Here is a 21,130-nt window from a genome sequence, read left to right on the forward strand (position 1 = left end):
AGACTAAAGTCTAGTCTAGCACTACTGAATTTTGCCAGCAGAGTTATATCATCTGGGTCATACTCCCTAGTAAATGTAGCTATGCTGACAAAACCCCATGTGTGGCTGTTGCTCTGCTGACAGAAGAGGGCTTACACAGGCTGTTCTTGAAAAAAAAGGGCCGTAGCTGCAACAGTATCTCTATACTAGCTAGATATGGGGCGGGCAATTATTTTGGCAGAGGGCTGCTTACTGAGTTTTGCTAAGCCATCAAGGGCCACATGACAGGCAGCCAGCTGCAGATGAATATTTTCTAAATTTTTTAGGGGCCCTGCGGGCCGGACAGAGTGGCCTGGCTGGGCCGCATTTTGCCCGCTCCTGGGCTAAATCTATGGGTTAAACAGGAAAAGAGAAAGCACTGAACCGTCAGGACTCTTTGCTTGGAAGAGGTGAAGATGGGAGGCGTGAGAATGGTCAATGGTGCAAGATGTCTAGAAATATGTGCTGGCTTCTTCTATCTGTGACTGTCTGGGAAAGGACCTCCTCTGGTGCCATATCTGGTGTGTGTGTGTGTGTGTGTATGTACACATACACATACACAACATGGAGTATTATGGAGGGGGTGTGTGTGTGTGTGTGTTGGGAGGGATGTTGGCTGTAGCTGTGTTGGTTTAAGAACCTTGTCTGTGTATACACACATATTTTGGTGCCACATGGGGGGCGTGTATTATATATATGTGTATGACTTTTCAAATGATTATCCCATTCATAAAAAACACTGAGTGATGAATGGGATGGTACTGGCAAAATTCTTCGGCCTTTGTATTGCTTTTGCCCTTTTTTTGTTCCACGTGGCGTCTCCCGTCGAGCCTGCAGGAGGTTGAGTGTCTGAGGCAGCACAAAAACACTGGAGCAAGCAGAAGAGCGGGGGATTAGAGCGGAAGCCTTGACAAACCTCTTTTCGTTTGTTTGCTTGGTGGGACAAGCTGGATTCGGGGAGACGTGCCCTGACGCCCGTGCCTGCCCCGCGGCCTCCCGAGCTGGGGAGAGGAGGGCAGGGCACGGGCATCCCCGGGCGCCCGCTCCGCTCCGCCCCGCCTGCTGCCGGGCTTCTCCTCTCCGATCTGGCCGCGCTCCAGCACCCGGGCGCTCGCTTTTCGCCCTGCCTCCTCCTTTTTCCCCTTGCACAGCCCCCGCCTATTTTTTTCCACCCCCGGGCAAAGGTGTGTTTTGTTTTGTTTTTGCTTTTTTTTCCCCCTCCCTCTTTACTCATCCTAGTTGAGTCCGTGAGCAGGACTCGCATCATAATATTGTAGCCGGAGCCGCTCACATCCCAGGCACGAGCCGCGGAGCAGCTCCCTCCCTCTCTGTCTCCCTGCAAGTTTGCCTTTTAAATTTTGAATGAGTCCCCTTTTTTTAACATTGGGGGTTTCAATGCCGGCGGCTTCTTGGCTGCGGGGAGCCCGGCGGTGTCACCAGTTGCGTTTTCAATGCGTTTGATCTCGACTCGGTCCTGATCCGATACCCACCGCTTGCGTTCAATTTGGGAGACCCCCCCCTGCTTTGCGTCCCCTCTCCCAGCGGCTCCAGGGCTGCGGTTCTCTCTCTCCCTCCTTTTCTTCCCCCTTGCACTGCTTCATGTTACTAACCCGTCCTAAACTGTGAGAGAGGAGATCCCCCCTCCTCCTCCTCCTCCTCCCGCACCAGCCCCGCGCCGCCACCTCCTCCTCCCCTTCTCTTTTTGGCAGCACCAGGACGTCCGGTGCGGCGGTGGCAGCGAGCAGCGGGAGCTGCGGGAGCTCGGGATCGCCCACCCCTTGCCCGCCCCCTCGCCGAGGCGCCCGGGGAGCCGGTGCCGGGGCCGGGCCGCGCCGCAGAGGTCGCGATGAGCGCACGAGGCGAGGGATCCGGGCGGCCCTCCGCGCCCGCCCCGGAGCAACCTGCCACCTCCGCGCCGCAGAAGCGGGGACGCGGCAGACCCAGGAAGCAGCCGCAAGTCAGTGCCCGCGGCGGGACCGGGGGCGGGAGGGGGGGCTTGGTTGCATGCGGCTGCCCCGCTCCGTGTGTGCATGTGTGTGTGCGTGCATGTGTGTGTGTGTGTGTGTGTGTGCATGTGCGCGCGCGCCAGGGCTCGAGCCCCTCCTGGGACCGGCGCTATTGTGCGCGCCTGGCCGTGTCAATGGGGACCCGGACCAACCAGCGCGCTCCAAGCCGCGTTTGAAATGGCAGGCCCTGTGTGTGTGTCCGTCCCGCCGGGGGCTGATCCTGTTCTACCCCTGGGGTGGGGAGGAGGCGCGAGGCTTTGTGTGCCCCCCATCCCCCGACTGCCGCCACGAGGCGCCCAGCCCGACGGCCGGTGGGGGGCTTGCACCTTGTGCCTGCTCCCAGGCAGGTCCTTGCCCTCCCCCCCCCCCCCCCCCCCGGCCTCTCAAGCCCTGCCCCGGGGCCAGGCTGCTGTCCGGCGCTTCCCGCCCCCTGCCCTGTGCAGCGGTGCCCGGGGTTTGCAGCCCCCCCCGCCGGGCAGCCGGTGCACTGGGGAGGTCGGGCCGGAGGGTCGCTGGGGGATGCCGCCGCAACGCTTTTTGAAAGCTCTGCCCTCATTCATTCGCCTCGGCCCGGCCCCGGTCCGCAGCACCGCGGGGAGGGGGCGGCGGTGCCTGCCACGCAGCCCGGGGGGAGCGGCCCCTGCTTCCCGCGCTGCCCCTCGGCCCCGCCGGCTGCAGCTCCTCGCCCCTGCCCGGCGCGGGCTCGCTACGACCTCTGTCCCCTCCCGGCCCGGCGCGGCCCGGCGCTCAGGTCCTGCACATTACGGGGGACCGCGGGCCGCGTTAGCATTTGAATGCACGGCGGAGAAAGAGCGAGCGCTGCCTCCACATGTGCCCCGCGGCTCGCGCGGGAGGCGGCCCGGAGCCGGGCTGCCCCCTTCCTCCTCCCTTCCTCCCTCCCTCCCAGGCGCGGGCAGCGTGAGGCATCCGAGGCGTCGCAGGCTGCTTAACAAACTGCATTTAATTAGCTCCACCACATCCTGTCCGCTGAATGAAACGCTCGAGGTTTGGAGCCCGAAGAGTTTGATAGTATTTATGATTCACTGAATAAATATTTGGACTCCGCAGTATTAGTCACTCCGAGCCATGCTAATGACTGCTTTATTTACTATCAAAGCCCAGGGACCCGGGCAGAGCGCAGCTCCACACCAGCACTTGTTCTCACAGTGTGCACAACTTCTGTGTTTACTTCCAGATATTTGATTTCCACAAAGGGCTTTTGGGGGGGGGGGTTGTTTGTTTGTTTGTTTTGTTTGCCAAAAGCCGCCTCAAAGAAACCCAGACATTTCTATTTGAACAACAGGCACTTAAATGTGGCCTGAGTAGAAGCCCCCCGACCCCCACCCCCTCCCAAACGACTGGTGCCCTTAGGAGAAAATAGATTGCAGATTGCTTTCTAGCCTCTCAGGCTCTCAACCCTTGTTTGCAAACGGGCTGGAAACTGCCGACAATAATTCTGTTTTATTCTGGGGAAACGAGTAAAGAGTGTTAATTTTTGAATGGTTCTCCTCCCACCAAGGCTTTGATAGACATCTTAGTTTTAAAAAAAAACAAACAGCCCCCAACAAAACATGTTTTCAGGTATGTTTTCCTATTGTTAGAATTTGCCAACTTTTCAGGGTTTTGTTACTGGATTGCAGTTGAAATGAAGCTTTTTTTTATTTTTAAAGCTGCACAATAGAGTTCTCTTTTTTTTAAATCTTTATTTTCCTTTAAATGTATGTCTCTTTTATACACTTATGTGTTGTGAGTAGTGGCTCAGTTGTGGTTTGTACTTGGATAGTTTCTTTTGGGAGATTCTTGCCACAATAGCCTGTTTTCCTGTGTTTAGGAACCAACTGGAGAGCCATCTCCTAAAAGACCAAGAGGAAGACCTAAAGGAAGCAAAAACAAGAGTCCCTCTAAAGCAGCTCAGAAGGTGAGATTAGAGAGAGTCCCTACCATTGCCATCTGTTCAGTGGTTAGAGTCCAAATCATTTCATATATTTAGCCCAGAACTGTAGTGCAGTTTTAGGAAGGGAAACCACCTATTGCCTGTATTTTACCTTTTCAGATCAGAGCTGATATTTGCTGAAGGAAAATCCTATTTCACAGAACATATACAGGGCATTTTACTTTTTGAATAACGTATAAACTAGTGGTGTGACTTGGCACATTTGATATATTTTTTGACCTCTTTGCTGTCTGCAGCAAATCTCAACCTTTTGAATTTTAGTTAGAATTTCTTTTTTACTTTGGGATTTTAAAAGGAAAAGAAAAAAAGGTTAATTTCTTGCTCATTTACACCACTGCCTGAAACCAAATCTGTATACTAAAACTAAGTGTTTTGTCAAACATATGGTAATTAGAAGTCATTCTAATTATGTGTAGATTTTTTTAAATGTACTGCTTTGAAAAAAAGATAGTAAACTGTGAGTTATAGTGAAGGCTTGATGCATATTGTTTGGTAATCAGCTTCAAAGTGACTTTTGCTTGAAGAGATATTAGTCTTTTGTGCTATTAACATCTGGTGGGGGTAGCTCCTGCATATTACGGTGGTTCTGAATATGTCTAGCAAAGGTAGGGTTCAGCGAAGAGAGAGTTCAGTGAAGTCAATCTTTTTTCCCATAGACCTTAAACAATAAATTTAATCTGAAAGTCTGCCTTAGTTTTATTTAAATTAGCAAATGTGTATTATAGAATAATGGTGACAAGAAGAATGATATAGATGAAGAGTTTTTGGTGAACGTGGATATAGTGTTGGGAACAAATACAAGGGTCATGTTTATGGAGACGGTTATACTGCAGTTAGCCCTCATTTGCAGGTACAAAGTTGAAAACAAAAGCTTACAAAATCTAGGAGGGAACTGTGGTGCTTAAATGTATCAGTTCCTTTTGCTTTGGAAGGGTTAGATGGCAAAGTGTGTGTTGGAATATGGTTGGGTGTTTTTTTAATTATGGTTAATTTTTCAGTGTGTCTATGGGTACTGACCATGTTAGGTTTGATAGTTTTCAGTATTAAAAATTACCATGCTAGCTAGTGATAAATATTAATTTATTAGGGGTTGACTGTAGGTTCAGTTTCCATTTTATTTGAACTGTTTTGAGTGTTGCTTTATGGAATGTATGTTACTATGCTTAATATACCATTGTTACTGCCTGGACTGTAATAAAAACCCAAACAAAACAAAGCATTTATTCAGTCAGAAGATCCTTAAATTGGTAAATATACTTTTCAGTTAGATATTTAAAATGGATAAACATAATTTGTGTTGTAACCTATTTAGCTATGTAGATTTTTCTCTTTAGATAGTTAACATATATTTCAGATTCATTATTAAATGGTTTATATTTAGCTAAAAAGAGATTGGACAAACTTTTACTATTTCGGAAAACCCAAATTTTGATGATTACTATCAGAAGAGTAGATTTTGCTTTGTGTCATGTTGCTTTTTGTAATATTACAAGAGCAAATTAAAAAAATGGTAAAAATATATTTTTAAAAGATGTTCCTAGTAGAAATACTGAAATCTTTTAATTAATCTGTAGGGATTAAAATCAACATAAATTAGAAAGCGCTTCCTTACTCTAGAAATGGTATAGTATGCAGTTCAGTTATGTTCCAGATCATTTTGGTGCCTGTTGCTACTTTTTAATGTGGATTGAGACCTGAATAAGTTAATTGCGTCTTTTTGATTTTCAGAGTTCACTAAGTAACTCTGTAACTATGGCAGACTCCTACAGGATGTTGTTTATAATAAAATTTGACCAAAGTGCAATTGTCTTATTTATCATTAAAAACATCCTAGACGTTTTCCCAAATGTAAGTCTGATTTTTGTTTTCAGCCTTTTTGATAACAGAAATATTAAATGTATCCCAAATGCAAAGTATTTATTAAATTTTCCAAAGTGTAAAACAGTTATCCAGCTTTTTTAAAGGGTAGGGGTAGGAGGGAAGCAAAACATTTTGGCATCATGTTTCAAATAAATATTTTTCTGCCTTTTTTCAAAATAGATCTTTAAACCCTCCTTCAAATGTTGTAACTTCACATTTGAATTCTCCAGGTTTTATTTTATACAATTTCTTTTTGATCATTTTTTGTTAGTAAACATGAATTGATAAGTTTACATTAAAAAATGAAGATTCAATTGTATCTGTAAGTATCACTTTTAAAATAATGAGTTTCATTGTAACTTTCTGATGACATATCTATGTCTATATCTATATATCTGTATCTGTACCTGTAAATGTAAGGGTTTCTCTACCCTCTCAACTCTCAAAGCAGTGCTAGTTAACTTGGCTAAGACCCTATGCATGTCAACTTGGTTGCTATACATACAGCTGAAAATTGCTGGAATTTCTAAAGAATAGTGTGTGGCCTATGTTTTTCAAAGTGAGCTCATTGAAATGTACTATAGTGTTCACAACATGTAAGATAAACGTACACCACTAGAACCCACAGAGCAGACATGAGAAGGCACTCATGATTAATTGATTGGGTGTTCTCTTGCAAACCATTACACATCACAATTAAAAATGTATTACACAAAGTGGCAGGGAGCTAAAAATACTCAGACAAGTACCGAGGCTTTGTTTTATTATACTTTTAAAAAGTAAATACCTTTAAATCAGTTGAGGCACAGTTTGCCTTGAGATTTTGATTGTGTTGTGTATTTAAAATCTCTTGGTGCATGGTGGGTGTTTTGGGGGTGTTTTTGTTTTATTTTACTTTCAGAGTTTGTGTTTGGCCTTAGTAAACTGGCCTTGGGGCATTTGAAAACAAACTGTGCTTGTTAGGAAATTAGCAGTGTGAAACTTGACAATATATGCAGAATGTTGCAAGACCAATTGGACAGCTAATAATGTAGCAATTACCTTAATTTCAGGTAATACACACATAAAAACTGATTTACATATAATGCATGTCTGATTTATTTTCTAATGAATACAAAAGGTAAGCCTACCTTCTACCAAACAGAAGGGAAAAATCCCAAAGCAGTCTACAAAGAGTGAATACAAATAACATGTTCAGAGATGACAAGTAGGAGACAGCCACAAAAGGACTCTAATTACCTTGCACTTGAGTGCTTAGAATTACTCTATTATTAAGGACTGTGTTTCTGAACAAGTCTTGCTGTTACTGATTAAAATCGTTTGTGAAAAAAATAGTAAAATAAGTGAAGATCTTCTTTTTCTAAGAAATAACTGTTTTACTTTGAACAAAAAAAGGTCAAAATATTGACATCCCGCTGTTCATATCTTGGGTGCTCTAGAGTTGAGGTTTATTTTTTAGATAGAGCACTGTTACTATCACATCTCCATTTTTTCTTAAGCATTCAGGACTTTTCTTTGTGTAGGTCCTGTAGTTGTGCTTGATAGAAATACTGGCATAAAGTTTCCCTCATTCAGAATGAAGAAACACTCTTATGGTGTAAGCACAATAGTACTAGAGACTATGGGCCACAAGTGAAAACATTAGACGTGCAGCCTGTAGATTTAGAAAAGTAAAAGTTCTAGGAAATTCATATTCACTTGAGTTTTAAATCTACTTGAAGCTGTAACAGACAGTATTTTGTTTTTAATAGAATGAAATTAAATAACCAAAAAAACCTCAATTGCGTTCAGGAAAGCATACTTTACAAAACAGGATTTATGGTACTGTATATATCTAAACTTTCTGTTATTTCCATTTCGTATGGCCATGGTTTGCCTTGCAGAGGGCCATGTGAGATGTAATTAAATTGTTTAAGGGTGAAATCCTGGCCCTTTTAAAAGTCAGTGGAAGTGTTGCCCATGACGTCAGTGGAGCTAGAATTTTATCCTATACCATACTTTGAAAATCCAGTTGAGTTTCCTATGCTTCGTTTCTTAAAACTGGGACCGTCCATAAGAAGCTTAAAGGGAAACAGGGTCTGATGCGCAAGTGGTCACTGCATCTGACAGAGATACCACAGAATGAGATGTTTTGAGTAAGATGTGGGAAGGCAGGAGAAGAAGGCAAAACCCAGTTTAGAGTTAAACTAGGTCAACAAGATGACATGGATTCTATCTGTTCAGTTCCTAGGTGTCTTTCAATTTTTTGTAACAAAGTGACTTTTCACAAAAAGACCCTTTCACTGTGCAAGTTCTTTTGACTAGGTTTGACAACAGTGATCTGTGTTCGGAGAGCTATCAGTTACTCCAGCTGACCTATACCTCTGACACATTTTATCTTGACGTCTCAACAGATCATTTTGCAAGTCAGCTAGAATGTACAAAGTTTGGATTCTGTTGCATCTGGGTTCCTGCTTGACAATAGGTGGATGCCTGAAGAACACTTTATATCCATTAAATTATTCACACCCGTCTTGTCTTGTTAATTGCCTTCAACACTACAATTTCAGTTTCTGCTTGGCAGTGCACACCCTTGCATCAAGGAGGTGGTGATAGTGGACAGTCAGGTTCTACCTTTGCTGAACCCATGGCATCCTTTGTTAGTGAAGCAAGGGCAGGTAGCCTTATACTGGGAAATCTTAGGTGATTTGAAAATCTATCCACTACCTATTAACTCTCTTCAGTCCAAATAGTCTTGGAACACCAGTTGTACAAAGTAAATCCAGCTGGTGATCACGTGAAAAACACCATTTCTCAGAGGCATCTCTTGTGGTAAAAAAGTTGCTTAAACTACTTCAATTCCTAAAATTTATCACAGAAAAAGATACTCTTCATGTTGTTCATAGAAGTTTAATATTTTGAAAAACACCATTAAACTGGTTGTCTGCTACCTCTCCCAGCCCTCCTCTTTTAGGGGTGGTGTTACATGTGTCATGTTAGAGCGAAGTCAGGCCTTATAATGTATCACATGATGAGCTATATAACTTACCTTAATGTATCTTACTTTTAAGTGCAGCATCAGAAGACTCAAGCCACAGTTACCTTTGGCAAAGCAGGTAGTTGAGACTGCTTGCCTAAATAACACTCTCAATTATTTTTGGGTGACTTGGCTTTGGTTTGTCCATCACTCTAGACACAACATTTTAATGAAAACAAACAGCTACTAGGACAGATGGATTTTGTTGCTGTGAATATCTATTCAAGAGGCAAAGCAGTGCTCTTGGGTTGGTGTGCTTGTCCTTCTGTTAAGGAAAATAAAACTGCGTGGAAAAACATGAAATTATTTGATTGGTAAACAACTAGTCGTCCCTTCAGGTATTTAAATCAAACAACCACATTTTGCCTCCAGGGTGAATGTGTGTTATGTTTACGAAATAAGTGGCGCAAAAAAAAAAAATCCAGCTGAAAAATAAAATGGGACTGCTTCTTAGAGTTCTTTATCATCTACTTTTGAGCATTATTGTTCCTTCTTGCTTGTTCAAGAAGTGTTTTGTCTTTGTCCCTTCTTAGAAGAGAGATAACATTTCCATTCTGGAAGTCCTTGTCATTCATCTTCTGCAGTTTAGTCTATGGAAACTTTCCTATTTACTTACAGCACCTCTCTGTACCAAAACATAATAACTGGAATGCATTGCTGTTGCCCAGATAACCTCTGGGAGAGATTTGATTTTGATAAGAGCCATGGAAATGTTTTTTCTTCTAACATAAGGTGGAAATCATATACACCCGTAATGTAGTGCCTTTGAACCCAAAGGGTCCCAAAGTACTTTACAAACTGATAGACAAATGATACATTGCTGGGAACACGATCCACTTCTGTAATGTAGCCACCTCTGGGGTGAAATAGCATTGTTAATGGTAAACAGCTTCACTGCATGACAGTTTATAAGAGGAAGTTAAGATTACCTATTCAAAGAAATCTTCAGGTTATCCTTCTAATCAAGCTTCTTTACATAGTCTAGTTAAGCTTATTATTTTTGTCTTTTCTTAGTTTGCTTAATTACAATAATGCATTTGCAATAGTTTTCAAAATGGTTCGTGTTGGTTTTTATAGACACTAACAGAATGGTCTTTAATTTAGCTCTATAAAACTTAAAAATTGTGTGTGCAGGGGGGGTGTTTATTTAAGAACATTTTAAACGGATCTTTTCTTTAATATTTATGCTTCTGATTTGTTCAATAATAAACATAAGCACAGGGTATAACAGACATTTTAAGCTAAAGATCACTTTACATGCATCATCCAAAGTTATAATGACATAAAAGCAAAGGTTGTGAAAGGAAACAAAAACCTGAAATAGCTACAGAATACAGCAAATGTACTTTAACATGTATTCTCATAAGAGGGTTTCACCTTACAAGTAACACTGGTATAAGTTATTAAAGAGTAAGTTTACTCTTTTAACAAGTCTGAGTGATAATTTTGCCCTTTAGGAGTGTGAATTTTATTTTTCACAGGTTTTTTCTTGGTAAGATTTATTTCAAAGTTATTTCACTGTACTTATAGTGCAAGGTTTGTAGAGATTGGCCTCAGCTCAGATTCTTTTTAGAGGGATTCACTTTACATGGCATGGCATTACAGTGCTTGTTACAGAGATTTGCCAATAAAGGATTTCTATAATGAGACAATTGACTCCTGAGGGAAAATCAAACACACACACACCATGAAGAAGCAGGGCTCTGGAAACTTATAACGCACCAGGTGTAACACAAGTCTTCATTCAAAGGAAATGTCATTGCACACAAGGTAAAATCCTATCTCCACTGCAGTAAAGGTAAAACTCCATTGATTTTAGCAGGGCCAGAATTAATCCTTTGTCTATGTACATGGCTACTGTTGTGATTAATCAGATACAGATATGAGCACAGCGATAGCGTCTGCCAATACATAATAATCCTTGAGATATACTCTTCTATCCAAATATCACAAAGTGATTCACAAAGATAAATGTATCCCAAGCTCACCAAGCAAATTAATGGTGGAGTTTCTGGTACAACCCAGGTTTCCTTTATTTAATCCTTTGGTATCCACCACTGTACTTAAGTATGAGCTGTTATTTTGAGGATACCTCCTGTTCACTTTGCTTCAACTCTGGAAAATGAAGGAATGTTTTGGAATGATGAAAGATTTGCTCAGAATTTAGAAGCTATGTTTGCATATTGAAGCTGAGATGCTTTTGTCATGGACAAAGAACATCATCATTAGACTATAGATAAGAATGGCAGAATAAATAGTCAGTTCTTAAAATCTGTTTCCTTCCTCTTGAAAGATTGTATGCTTTAACACTATACCGGAGGGAATTTTAGTGCTATGAAATGTTAGAAACAGGAAAGTAGGCATATTCACCCATAAGAGAGAGAGACAGAGACAGAGGCTTGGTGCCACCTGTCGAATCAGCAGATATATCTTAATGGGTAATATTACAGGAAATATGTTCTCAGTTACCAGGACTACTAAATAATGTTGGAAGATAAAATACGCTGTTTTTTCACTTTACAGAAAGCAGAAGCCACTGGAGAAAAACGACCCAGAGGCCGGCCCAGAAAATGGGTAAATATTTCATTTCCGGTTATTTAATCTATTTTTTCTTTATAAAACATGTTTTAAAATCACTCCTTTAAAACAAGGATTTAATTTCAAAACAGAATTTCTATCTTCATTTCTTTCTATTCTAGTAGATCAATGAAAGAGTTAAGGTAGCAGATAAGTTATCACAACTTCCTACCTTTAGACTCTGATAGTTTGCTCAAGACACTTTACTACTAAATGTTTGCTGGGAGTGAATACTTATGTGTGTCTCTTATCAGCATGAAAAGAGCCTCAACTCTTCCTTCAAAAAGGGTAACAATGAGATAACTTGTTCAGTAATTGAGTAACAAAGGTTAAAGGGGGTATTATCAGGCTTCAGAAGGTGATTATGGAAGATGATAAAATTCAAATGCAGCATGTACAAGATAAAGTTAAAAAACCTTCTTTATCTCATTAATGTTCCTCTCTCCCTGGGAAACAGTACATTTCTCCTCAAATCCTTAAAAAGAACAAATATATACTGTGGGAAACTTGCGTTTGAAGTTTTGCTGTTTTGTTTTTCCTGTGTGGGCCATCTTTATGTCTCATAGACTAGGTGATGTGGAATATTTAAATTTAAAGTTTTGGTCCGGTCCCACTGTGCTCTCCTACTTTCTGTTGACTTCCTAGATGTTGATCTTGAAGCAAATGCATTTTTGGAACATACATACTCTTGCTTCTCTGGAGACTAGAGATTCAGTGTTCTTGAGGATTTAAATTGATGAGAAACCTCCCTCTGCTCTTTCCCTTTCTATTTCTTTCCCTGATGTGCACACTCCCAAAAGGAAAGCAAGGAGAACGGCATGTGAAAACCAACAGCAGGTGTTTAATGGAAGAAACTGAGGGTGCAACCATATGCTCTATAACAAATTACTTTTCTAGTTTTCCTTCCTCAGTTACTTTTTACTTTCTCCCTGTCTGGCCAACATTTTTTCTGTACCTTTTTTCCTGCCCTCTCTCTCTTTATCCCTGTCTTCATTCCTTCATTATGTTCCTTCCTCCCTATCTTCATCTGGATGCTGTCATTTTTTCCCTCTTTAGTTCATCTTATTTCTTTCCAGTGTGCATTAAGACTGTTGTCAAGGCATCCATGCTTCCTAGAGCTAAAACAGCACCACAGGAAGCTTACAACTACAGCTGAGGTTCCCCAAGGTGTCAGCAGCTAAGCACAAGAGGGGAGCGATGGCTTTCCCATACACCTTAAAAATAGTCCTGATATTGTCATCCAGTGATAAAAGGACCCCAGGATGTTCCTGCAGTTTTGTGGAGCAAATTTAGGCAGTCATATACAGTGTGTATTGTTTATGGCTACAGTGTTTAAAGTAGGTAGACTATCGGTACACAAAGAAATCAAGTGGCATTAGGAAATTAGATGATTTGTAGAAAATTACATAATTTGGTAATATTTTCCAAAAGTGGATTACAGGAAGCAAATAATAAATAGCTCAGCAATGCCATTATATTAATGTCAGTTCACTTGTAAGATTTTCCAGGATTTACTAGGCTTGGCTATGTATTTGTGAATATATTGTGAATTACAACAAAGCCACCTACATTTGCATTTCATGATATGGTAGCTGCATGAAGTTGTTAATTCTGTGGGAATGGAAAGAGTCACCGTTTGAATTGTAGTTAGAAATTAAGAGGCATCTTCTCTGAAGAGGAAAAAAGATGATATATTGTTTTATAGTATGATGACCAGGTAGCAGCAGCGCAGAATCAAGTTCAGTAGAATCCTTCAGTTGAAGAGTCTGAACTGCATAAATTATTGACTATCTTACAGAATATCAAGTCACTTTCTTCCAGCAAATGGTGCTCATTTCTTTGAGAGTAAGGTTTATTTTCAAACACAGCAATATTTTCTTGTTGCAAATATCACAAGCAGATTTCTTTACACATTCAGTCCCGTGCTATATGATTGTTTTTTGTGAATTTTAGACAAAATGTACAAGTTTGTACCCAACAGTGATGCAGTGCTATAGATTCTGGAAAACACAAGTGCCATTTTCTCTTTTCTGCTTTGCTCTTTTACAGTTTGAGTTAGGCTTATGGGCTCTGCATGTGGTGAAATGGAGAGTTATATTGCATTTTATCCATGAAAAAATATTGTTAAGTGAGCCATTATCATGCCAACAATTTTTAGTCAGTGAGGGATTCTGCCTAAAAACAGATGGCAACATGTAGCTCACTGTGTTTTAAAATCTAGCTTCTGTTCAGAAAACTCCTCCTCCTCTCGCATGAATTTCATGTAGACTTTTAAAATACATTAGTGGTTATTTTCTTTCTTAATCCAATACATTTAAATTAGGTATTACTTTAAACAGTTATGTATCAATTAAAAGAAGGAATGTATAGATTTCCTTTTTTGGGGGGGGTGGAATTGTATATGGCAGGTATTTTTCTAAGTTTGTAACTCTTTTTCGTGAGTCTAGAGGTTGTGTCATATGTTGTTCATCAAATTGTAAAGTATTATTTCTGCTGTTTCCTTCAATATGCACATGTAGAGACATACTAGCTAACAGACCTCTGTAGAATTCCAGTAGCCAGTCTTTCTGCCGGTTCAAATTAAGTATTTAACGTTTGTGACTCTCAATTTTTTTCAGAAGAGGGACTAAATCTTTTTGACTAGTATAAAACTGGGGGGAGGGCCGGGGAAGAAAGTTAAGTGGAGTAGAGAGTAGTAGAATAGATATCTTCTTTACCAGAAGTTATCTTTTTAGTAAAGAAATATATAGTTTGAGAAACAGTCCAAGATGAGATCCTTGCAAGCCAATCTAACAATGAAGAATGAAAGACTGTCTTGGAAATACATATTGAGCTATAAAGAAAATCCAGTTGAATGTAAAGAAATTTGAAGAAGAACATTTAAGATAACAGGGATGATCCAGATAGAATCACACGTTTGGGTTTAGAATTTAATTTCAATTGCAAGAGACCTCACCTGTGAGCACAAATTGTTTTGTGAGCACAGTTGCTCATCTATGAGCAGAGCACACTGAGGATTTTTGGTGAGAGGAGAGTTCTGTTGTAATAATGAAAACCAGCTCTTTATGAGCTTGTTGCTCTTTAATTTTAGAGATCTCGGTACAGGAATCTGACTTAGGTTCTCCAATACAAATGGGACCTGCAGAGGAAGCAACCTGGCTCTTTTTATTACAATACCATAGGAATGCATGACAGTGTCCAGAGATGACAAGGGCATGAAGTGCTCCATTGCAGTTGGTGGGATTTTTGCCATAACAGGTCCCCATTGCCCTGCCCCAAGGAGCTTGCATTCTAGGTTTTTTCTCTTTCTGCATTTGTGTAAGCCCAGTAATGAGTGGGAAATGATGGGGTGAGGGTTGGAGCAGGAGACTGAATAAGCAATTATAATTCAGTTTATTCCAAGGGATCATATCGAAAACTTCTGGAAATTTCACTGACTTCTAGTGCTCTCAAGCGTCAGTTTAATGGAGAAACCTGACACCGGTTTCTGAAGTTGATGCTTTAAAAGGCTATATAGGTTTTTTTTTATTTCCATTATTTTTGTTATGTCTCCAGATAGTTTTTTGGCTTTGTCCAATTCACCTCCACATTGTTTAAACTGAAACCCAGCTTCAGCATATGGCATTACAGCATCACATAAAATAACAAGGAATATCCAGAAACTTGACATGCGAATGTTACAAATCTGTAAAGGGTCTTATGATGATGGGACAAATGACTGACATAATGGAATTAAAACTGTCTGGTAATGGAATGTGTACAGAACGGATGAAATTCTAATAACATACTTATAACAACAGAATAGGAGTTGTTAATTTCTAAGAGCATATAAAGCACACACTCATACACATACATCCACTAGAAAATAAAAGAGAGAAATGTGAGTTGTTCAGATAACCTGACTTTCTCTCTTTCATGAATCTTTTTTCCCCATACCAGATGCATTAAATAGTGCATTTCGGATTGGTAGGAAGTAAAACAAACACGTACACAAAAGAAAACATGGTTTCTTTATGTACAAGTTGCGGATGATTTTACCATTCTAAAGCTTGAGGGTGTACTTCTTCTCCCTTGAAGTCAATGGAAGTTTTGCCATTGGCTTCAGTGAGTCAGGATTCCAGCTTATGCTGGCAAATCAGCTTAACTGTCTTTAAAATAAAGGAAAGGAAACTACTGTTTGATAACTTTTGCTTCTGATTATTTTACAGCGCCATTTGAAAGGACTGATCTATGAACCTGGAGGTTTATCAATAGTATTTAATAATTTATATTACTGTAGTATCCAGGGGCCTGCATCAGAATCGGAGCCCCACTGTTCTAGAACCTGTAGAAATAAGTACGAAGACAAAATTGTGGCTCCAGGGAACATGGAGTCACTAGATCTACCATTAATTTATCAAGGCTCCTTCATTGCTGTAATTAAGATCTTCCTCAACCCATAATGTAAGAGACCTTTCTGTCTCCATCTGAAAGTGTAGCGTCTTGCGATGTGAAGATGTGAATTTTCTTATTTCTAACTCAGTTCATTGCTTTAAATAAGGAAGATTCTACTAGTGTCCCCCTAAATTGAACTATAGAGGTTCAGTTTTTAAGAATAAATATTTGAGTTAGGATAGGTTACTTGACTGGCAGTGTTTGGGACATAATATGATTGTTGTAAAATGTGGAGAACTGACATGCAAAGGTTGGTATGCTTCATCATGCACATTGAGATGGTGAATTAAAAAGAAGGTTATTTATGTAACTGAAAATAGCATAGCTTAATTTTTAGTAAATATTTTAGATGTACATTCAGTTATGCACACTTGGAAAGCATAAAGCTTTTTTAATAATGCTATTTAATATTCTTTCAACTTTTAATGGTACTGGTTGTTTCCTTACTACCTTGCTTATAGCAAATCAGAAGGAGTTCTGCTATTGTTCCATCTTTTATACTACCTTAGTTTCTTCTTTTTTTTTAAGTGATTGAGATTCTGAGTTTACCTATGATATAATTTCAGCTTCTGTCATGTGCATGATATGCAGCAACATAAACAAGATTGTTGTCTTTAAAGGGTCATAATATTAGCCATCAAAAGATCATAGATGGACTTTTATAGCTTTTGTAGACAAACTACCATTGTCCTACTTAAGCTGAAAGTGTAGGCAAAGACCATGAATTAAGTCATGAAAATTTTCACAGTTATTTATCTGGTTTCTAAATAGGATAATTTCCAAAACAGATCCTCTCCTGAAAGTTGGGAATGGTAGGAAAAGCAACTTACATAGCAATATTAAAATGATCTCCCAGTATTGGCACATCTTTTAGGTTCTGTAATTTTGCCACTTTTTTGCCAAAGCTTTTTTCCACTCGTTATTAGGGAGGGAGAAAATGCATTCTCCATTCTAGAAGCAAATGGATGGAAACATTCATTAAAAACCTATTTATTTTATCTTGGATACATTTAGAGAGATATGTACTTCTTTGTCTCTGGAAGCCATGGCTAGGTTAAAGATAAGAGTCAGTTAAAATGTTTTGTATATAATACCAAACTTTTCTTTTCTGCTCGAACCTGGAAGCTAAATTTCTCTGTTGATAAAAAGGAATGCAACTTACTTTGTCAAGGAGTGCTGCTCATCTACACCAGTAGTGATTTTTACACAGAATCTTCCATCGTCTAAAATTAGCTAAGGCTTTCATTGATGTTATCAGAAAGGTCAACACATCAGTTGACTTCCACCCCTGGTTAGTCATGTTCAAATTAGGCAAACAGTACTTTGCATTTCTAAAGTTATTAAAGGGAATTTATTCAATTCAGAATTGGCCAAAAAAAGTATATTTCCATGGGCAAAGGTGTGAGGCATGTAAAGATGCAGCTTCAGTATTTGAAGAGTACACTGACATTTAAGGGTTATTTTTTGGTTTTGATTCATAATCTCAGGTATTAATGGCACTGATCAAAAAATTAGGTTGTAGCTATACTTACTCCTCCCTGTTGCCAGAACTTGAAGAGGCAGCCTGCAGCTACCGTTAACAGCCTATACTACTGAATGATCATGGCAGCCAGAAGAACAAGCATGAGTATCTTCAAGTGCCTTTCATTTGTTGCTAAGTCCACTCAGCAGAGATGGAGTAACTGCTGGAAGGAAGGAAGGAATGTTGCTACTGCGGAGGAATGTTGAGTTTGAACATACTCAGAATTTTGTTCTCCTGGCAAAGCTTTGTACTATAGAGTAGGCCTTAGTTTCTTGAAATTTAATTTTCAGTTGATGGCACTCCTTAATTTTTTACAGCCCTTGCTGCCAGGTGGGTAGGTATTAGTGTGTCCCCATTGATTGTACTGTCAACAGGATGGTCCACTTTTTTCAATATTTGTGCCCACAGTTCTGCTGTAGATGCAGGTATTTGTAAACTCATCTCTGCTCCTACAATTCAGTTTTTACAGTTGATAAGTTTGGCTGCAGATAAAGAAACCACAAATATCCTCCATAGATGTTAACTGCCTTGCCCAAGGAAATCTGTGGAAGAATCTGGAGTAGAAATATAGTTTCCTGACACCTTGTCATGTGCTTTAAGATCAAAGTCAGTCACGTTTTGTAAATTACACTTGCATTCAGGTTAGATAATGGAGGGAAACACATTTAAACTGTACATCTGAAAATAACTGATTATTACCAGTTTTTGCTGAACATTCATTCAACCTGTGACAGGAATAGAGTAAGGGAAGACTTGAAAGAGGCTTGCATATTCTGTTGTACAAGATGGATGAAGGTGTGTCAACATCAGTGGGGTTTCTGCAGCTGGCTCTGTCCAGCTATCATCTTGAGATGTACCTGACAAAAATGTGACTCATGATGATGATGATGATACTGTATTCTTACATCTTCCTTGTGCATAAAATTGTTCTATTTGCCCTGTCAATAGCATATAGGCTCCTTGGATGTTTTCAATTTAAAATAGAAGTGTGGGAGTCAGGTCTTTTGCATCCCTTTTCCAGTTCTGACTCACTGGGTGGTATTGTGCAAACCACTTACTATCTCTGTGCCTAGTGCTCATTTGCAGTAAGGCCTCAGCAGTAAAATATTATTTCCTTCCACTTTATGACCCTTTACAGTGCTAGTGGTATGAAAGAACCTCCTTATAAATGCAAATCAAGCCCACCTGAAATAAAGGGTATGGTAATACTTATTACTTGGGACACTTAGGGCCTGATTTCTGAATTCTTTAGAACACCCAAATAGGAGATCAGGACTTAGAAGGAATGCAGATTGGCACCTCTTCAATGGTGTTGTGATAATGTTTGGAAAGTGTGTAGAGGTGTTTGAATGAAAGTCCTGACATGCTGCGAGTGCAAGTATTATTATTTCCGTTCCCTTAATTGTAGAACTAAGCTTAGCTTTAACCTGAAATTTCAGTATTACGTTTTAGTTTTATTATTGGATTTTCAACAAGAAAGGAGGTTTTTTGCAGTAAGTACCTGCAAAATGTCCTCAGCAGGGGATGGCTTCTAATTTTACTACGTGCACCCCAGGCCAGGAAAAGTGTTTTTGTACCAACAGTAATGTACTTTGTATATGACTTAGCCTTTCCCAGTTTTAGCCACATGTCTATGCACCATTCCTTTTCTTCCTAAATTTATTTGATTTCATGTTCAAATTTTAAAAGGAAAAAAACCCCACCCAGCAAGTTAACAATAAAGCAGTTATTTTTTTTCCTTTGTAGAACCAAATGTAGACTTTAAAGAAAAAATAAAATAGTGGAACAAAACCTGACAATTGAATCTCTAAAAAAATTAATAGAAAGTACCATTTAAATAGTTGTTCAGAATACGTATTTATTTACATTGTTACTGCTGCATCTTAAACTGCTCAAACTGGAGAATTCAAGTATTTTCAGTCTTCAGAGAGAACCCTATAACAGGAAGCATCAAGGTTCCAAGAGGCGAAAGACTGAATGCAAAAGTCATATGTTGAGGAACATGTAATCATGATGTTATAGCTGATAATGTTCATAATGAACTGTTTGTTTTCTAACCTTTTTGTTGTTTACTGTTCAAAGTGATTCTTATTTCACAGAATACTCTTATCAGTCTCCTGTCAAAAGCTGTTGATGAAGTGTAATTTGCTTGTTGACAATAAGGAGGAATTGTCAGTCATTGTCAGATTTTTCTTCTTTGTCACTGTTTACTTGGTTTGTCCAACTTTAATGTTCCCTTGATTTCTTGGTGGAAAATAGACCTTTTTATTGTGTTTCATAGCCACTGGGCTACTCTTAGCTGATACATTTGAGGAAAAGGGGCAGCATTAATATGGCCATCTCCATGATTCAATGTTTTTCCCCTGAAGGGATATTGCAACATTCACTACACTCATGTAATATATTGCTTTTGTGTTTTACAATATGGCTGAAAGGACTGCGTAGGGTAGCTGCTTACCATGAAACCATTTGCACATGAGCTCATTCCTCAGTTTACCAGTTGAAATGGTAGTGAGTGTTCCCCACTTCGGATGACTTAGCTTTTATAATTTCAGTGTGTGAAATATATATATATTATTATTATTATTACTGTAATATATATATGTGCACACACACTGATGGGAAAAAGAACAATTTTGAGAGGCTAGTTGTGGTTAATATATTATTTTATTTTGATTTCTACATTCTTTTTGAACATTTTGTTCAAACAGTTTGTTTGTTTTTTTCCAGACTGCCAGAACTGTATTGCAAGCTACACTTGGGACTGTAGAACTGTATTGCGAGCTACACTTGCATTAACTATATTTGGATTTACGTCAGTATAAATGACAGCAGAGTCTGCCCCATAGAGATTGGTGTGCTTTATTTTCCCAAAGGTTGAAGCCTACATTTTGGAGCCATTAAAATTATCAATGAATCAGCCAGGTTTAGAATTTTATGCTTTACATCCTGCCTGTTTAGAATAACTGCTGAGAGCTTAAAAATCCATTAAAATCTGTAGTTCCTGTACACAGTAAAAATCCTGGCTTTATCTAATATGCTATCTTAATCCATTTGGACTGTTCCATCAATTATCCTAATAGAGATCAATTGGGGCCTTTTACAAGTTGTAATACAAACACATATGTGAGCTTCACTATTGTGATCTTATCAAAGTTGCATTGTGCTAACATATTCTTGGGGTTTCCTTAGTATTCACACACAACTCATTCATGCACTCACCACTCATACTGCATTGTTTCCTGTTAATGCTAAACACCTTGAGAAATCTGCTCAGGGACCTGGTCCTAGTATTTGTCTGTTTGAGACTTTAGAGTAAGATTAGAAAACACATAGGACAGTTGGAAAATGAAATGCAGAACAAAAAGAGGCAGACTCCCGTAGAGAGTGCTCAGAGGTTCATAAACAATTAATGCTGCGGTTGGGTGCAGCAGTGGTGGAATGGTATGGGCCTCATTTTACAAATGCTTCAGTCACAGAATTCCCATTGAAGTTAATGGCTGTTCCATGCATGAAGCAGTTGTCATGTGAAGCCATCTGCACAAGGTAAAGACTTTTAGTAGTGCTTGAGGGCTAAATACAGACAGTACAGGGCTAAGTACAGATAGTCAAAAATCCTGAGGCTGAATTGATTCAGTCTTCACAGGTTAATCTAAACTGTGTAGCTTGACTTAATAAGCAAGTGAACAGGCATTCTCTTGATTCTGGAAATGTGGCCACATGCCTGAAGTGGCTCAGGCCAG

The 21,130-nt window shown here is 39.7% G+C and overlaps 1 protein-coding gene across 2 annotated transcripts in view; it reads left to right on the plus strand.

The window, feature by feature from the left end:
* The first annotated feature begins 1,127 nt into the window (after nt 1–1,127).
* HMGA2 (high mobility group AT-hook 2) overlaps nt 1,128–21,130 on the plus strand; it is a 184,834-nt gene continuing 164,831 nt past the window's right edge. Inside the window, exons 1-3 of one of the 2 annotated variants that reach the window (XM_006259276.4) lie at nt 1,128–1,975; nt 3,856–3,942; nt 11,378–11,428. In XM_006259276.4, coding sequence (XP_006259338.1) covers nt 1,865–1,975; nt 3,856–3,942; nt 11,378–11,428 — 249 coding nt within the window. In that variant the 5' untranslated portion in view covers nt 1,128–1,864. Of the gene's footprint in view, nt 1,976–2,882; nt 3,030–3,855; nt 3,943–11,377; nt 11,429–21,130 lie in introns of those variants that run through there. The other variant, XM_019493203.2, reaches the window with a different exon arrangement.

Source organism: Alligator mississippiensis, chromosome 4 (genome assembly GCF_030867095.1).
Source record: "Alligator mississippiensis isolate rAllMis1 chromosome 4, rAllMis1, whole genome shotgun sequence".
NCBI lineage: Eukaryota > Metazoa > Chordata > Crocodylia > Alligatoridae > Alligator > Alligator mississippiensis.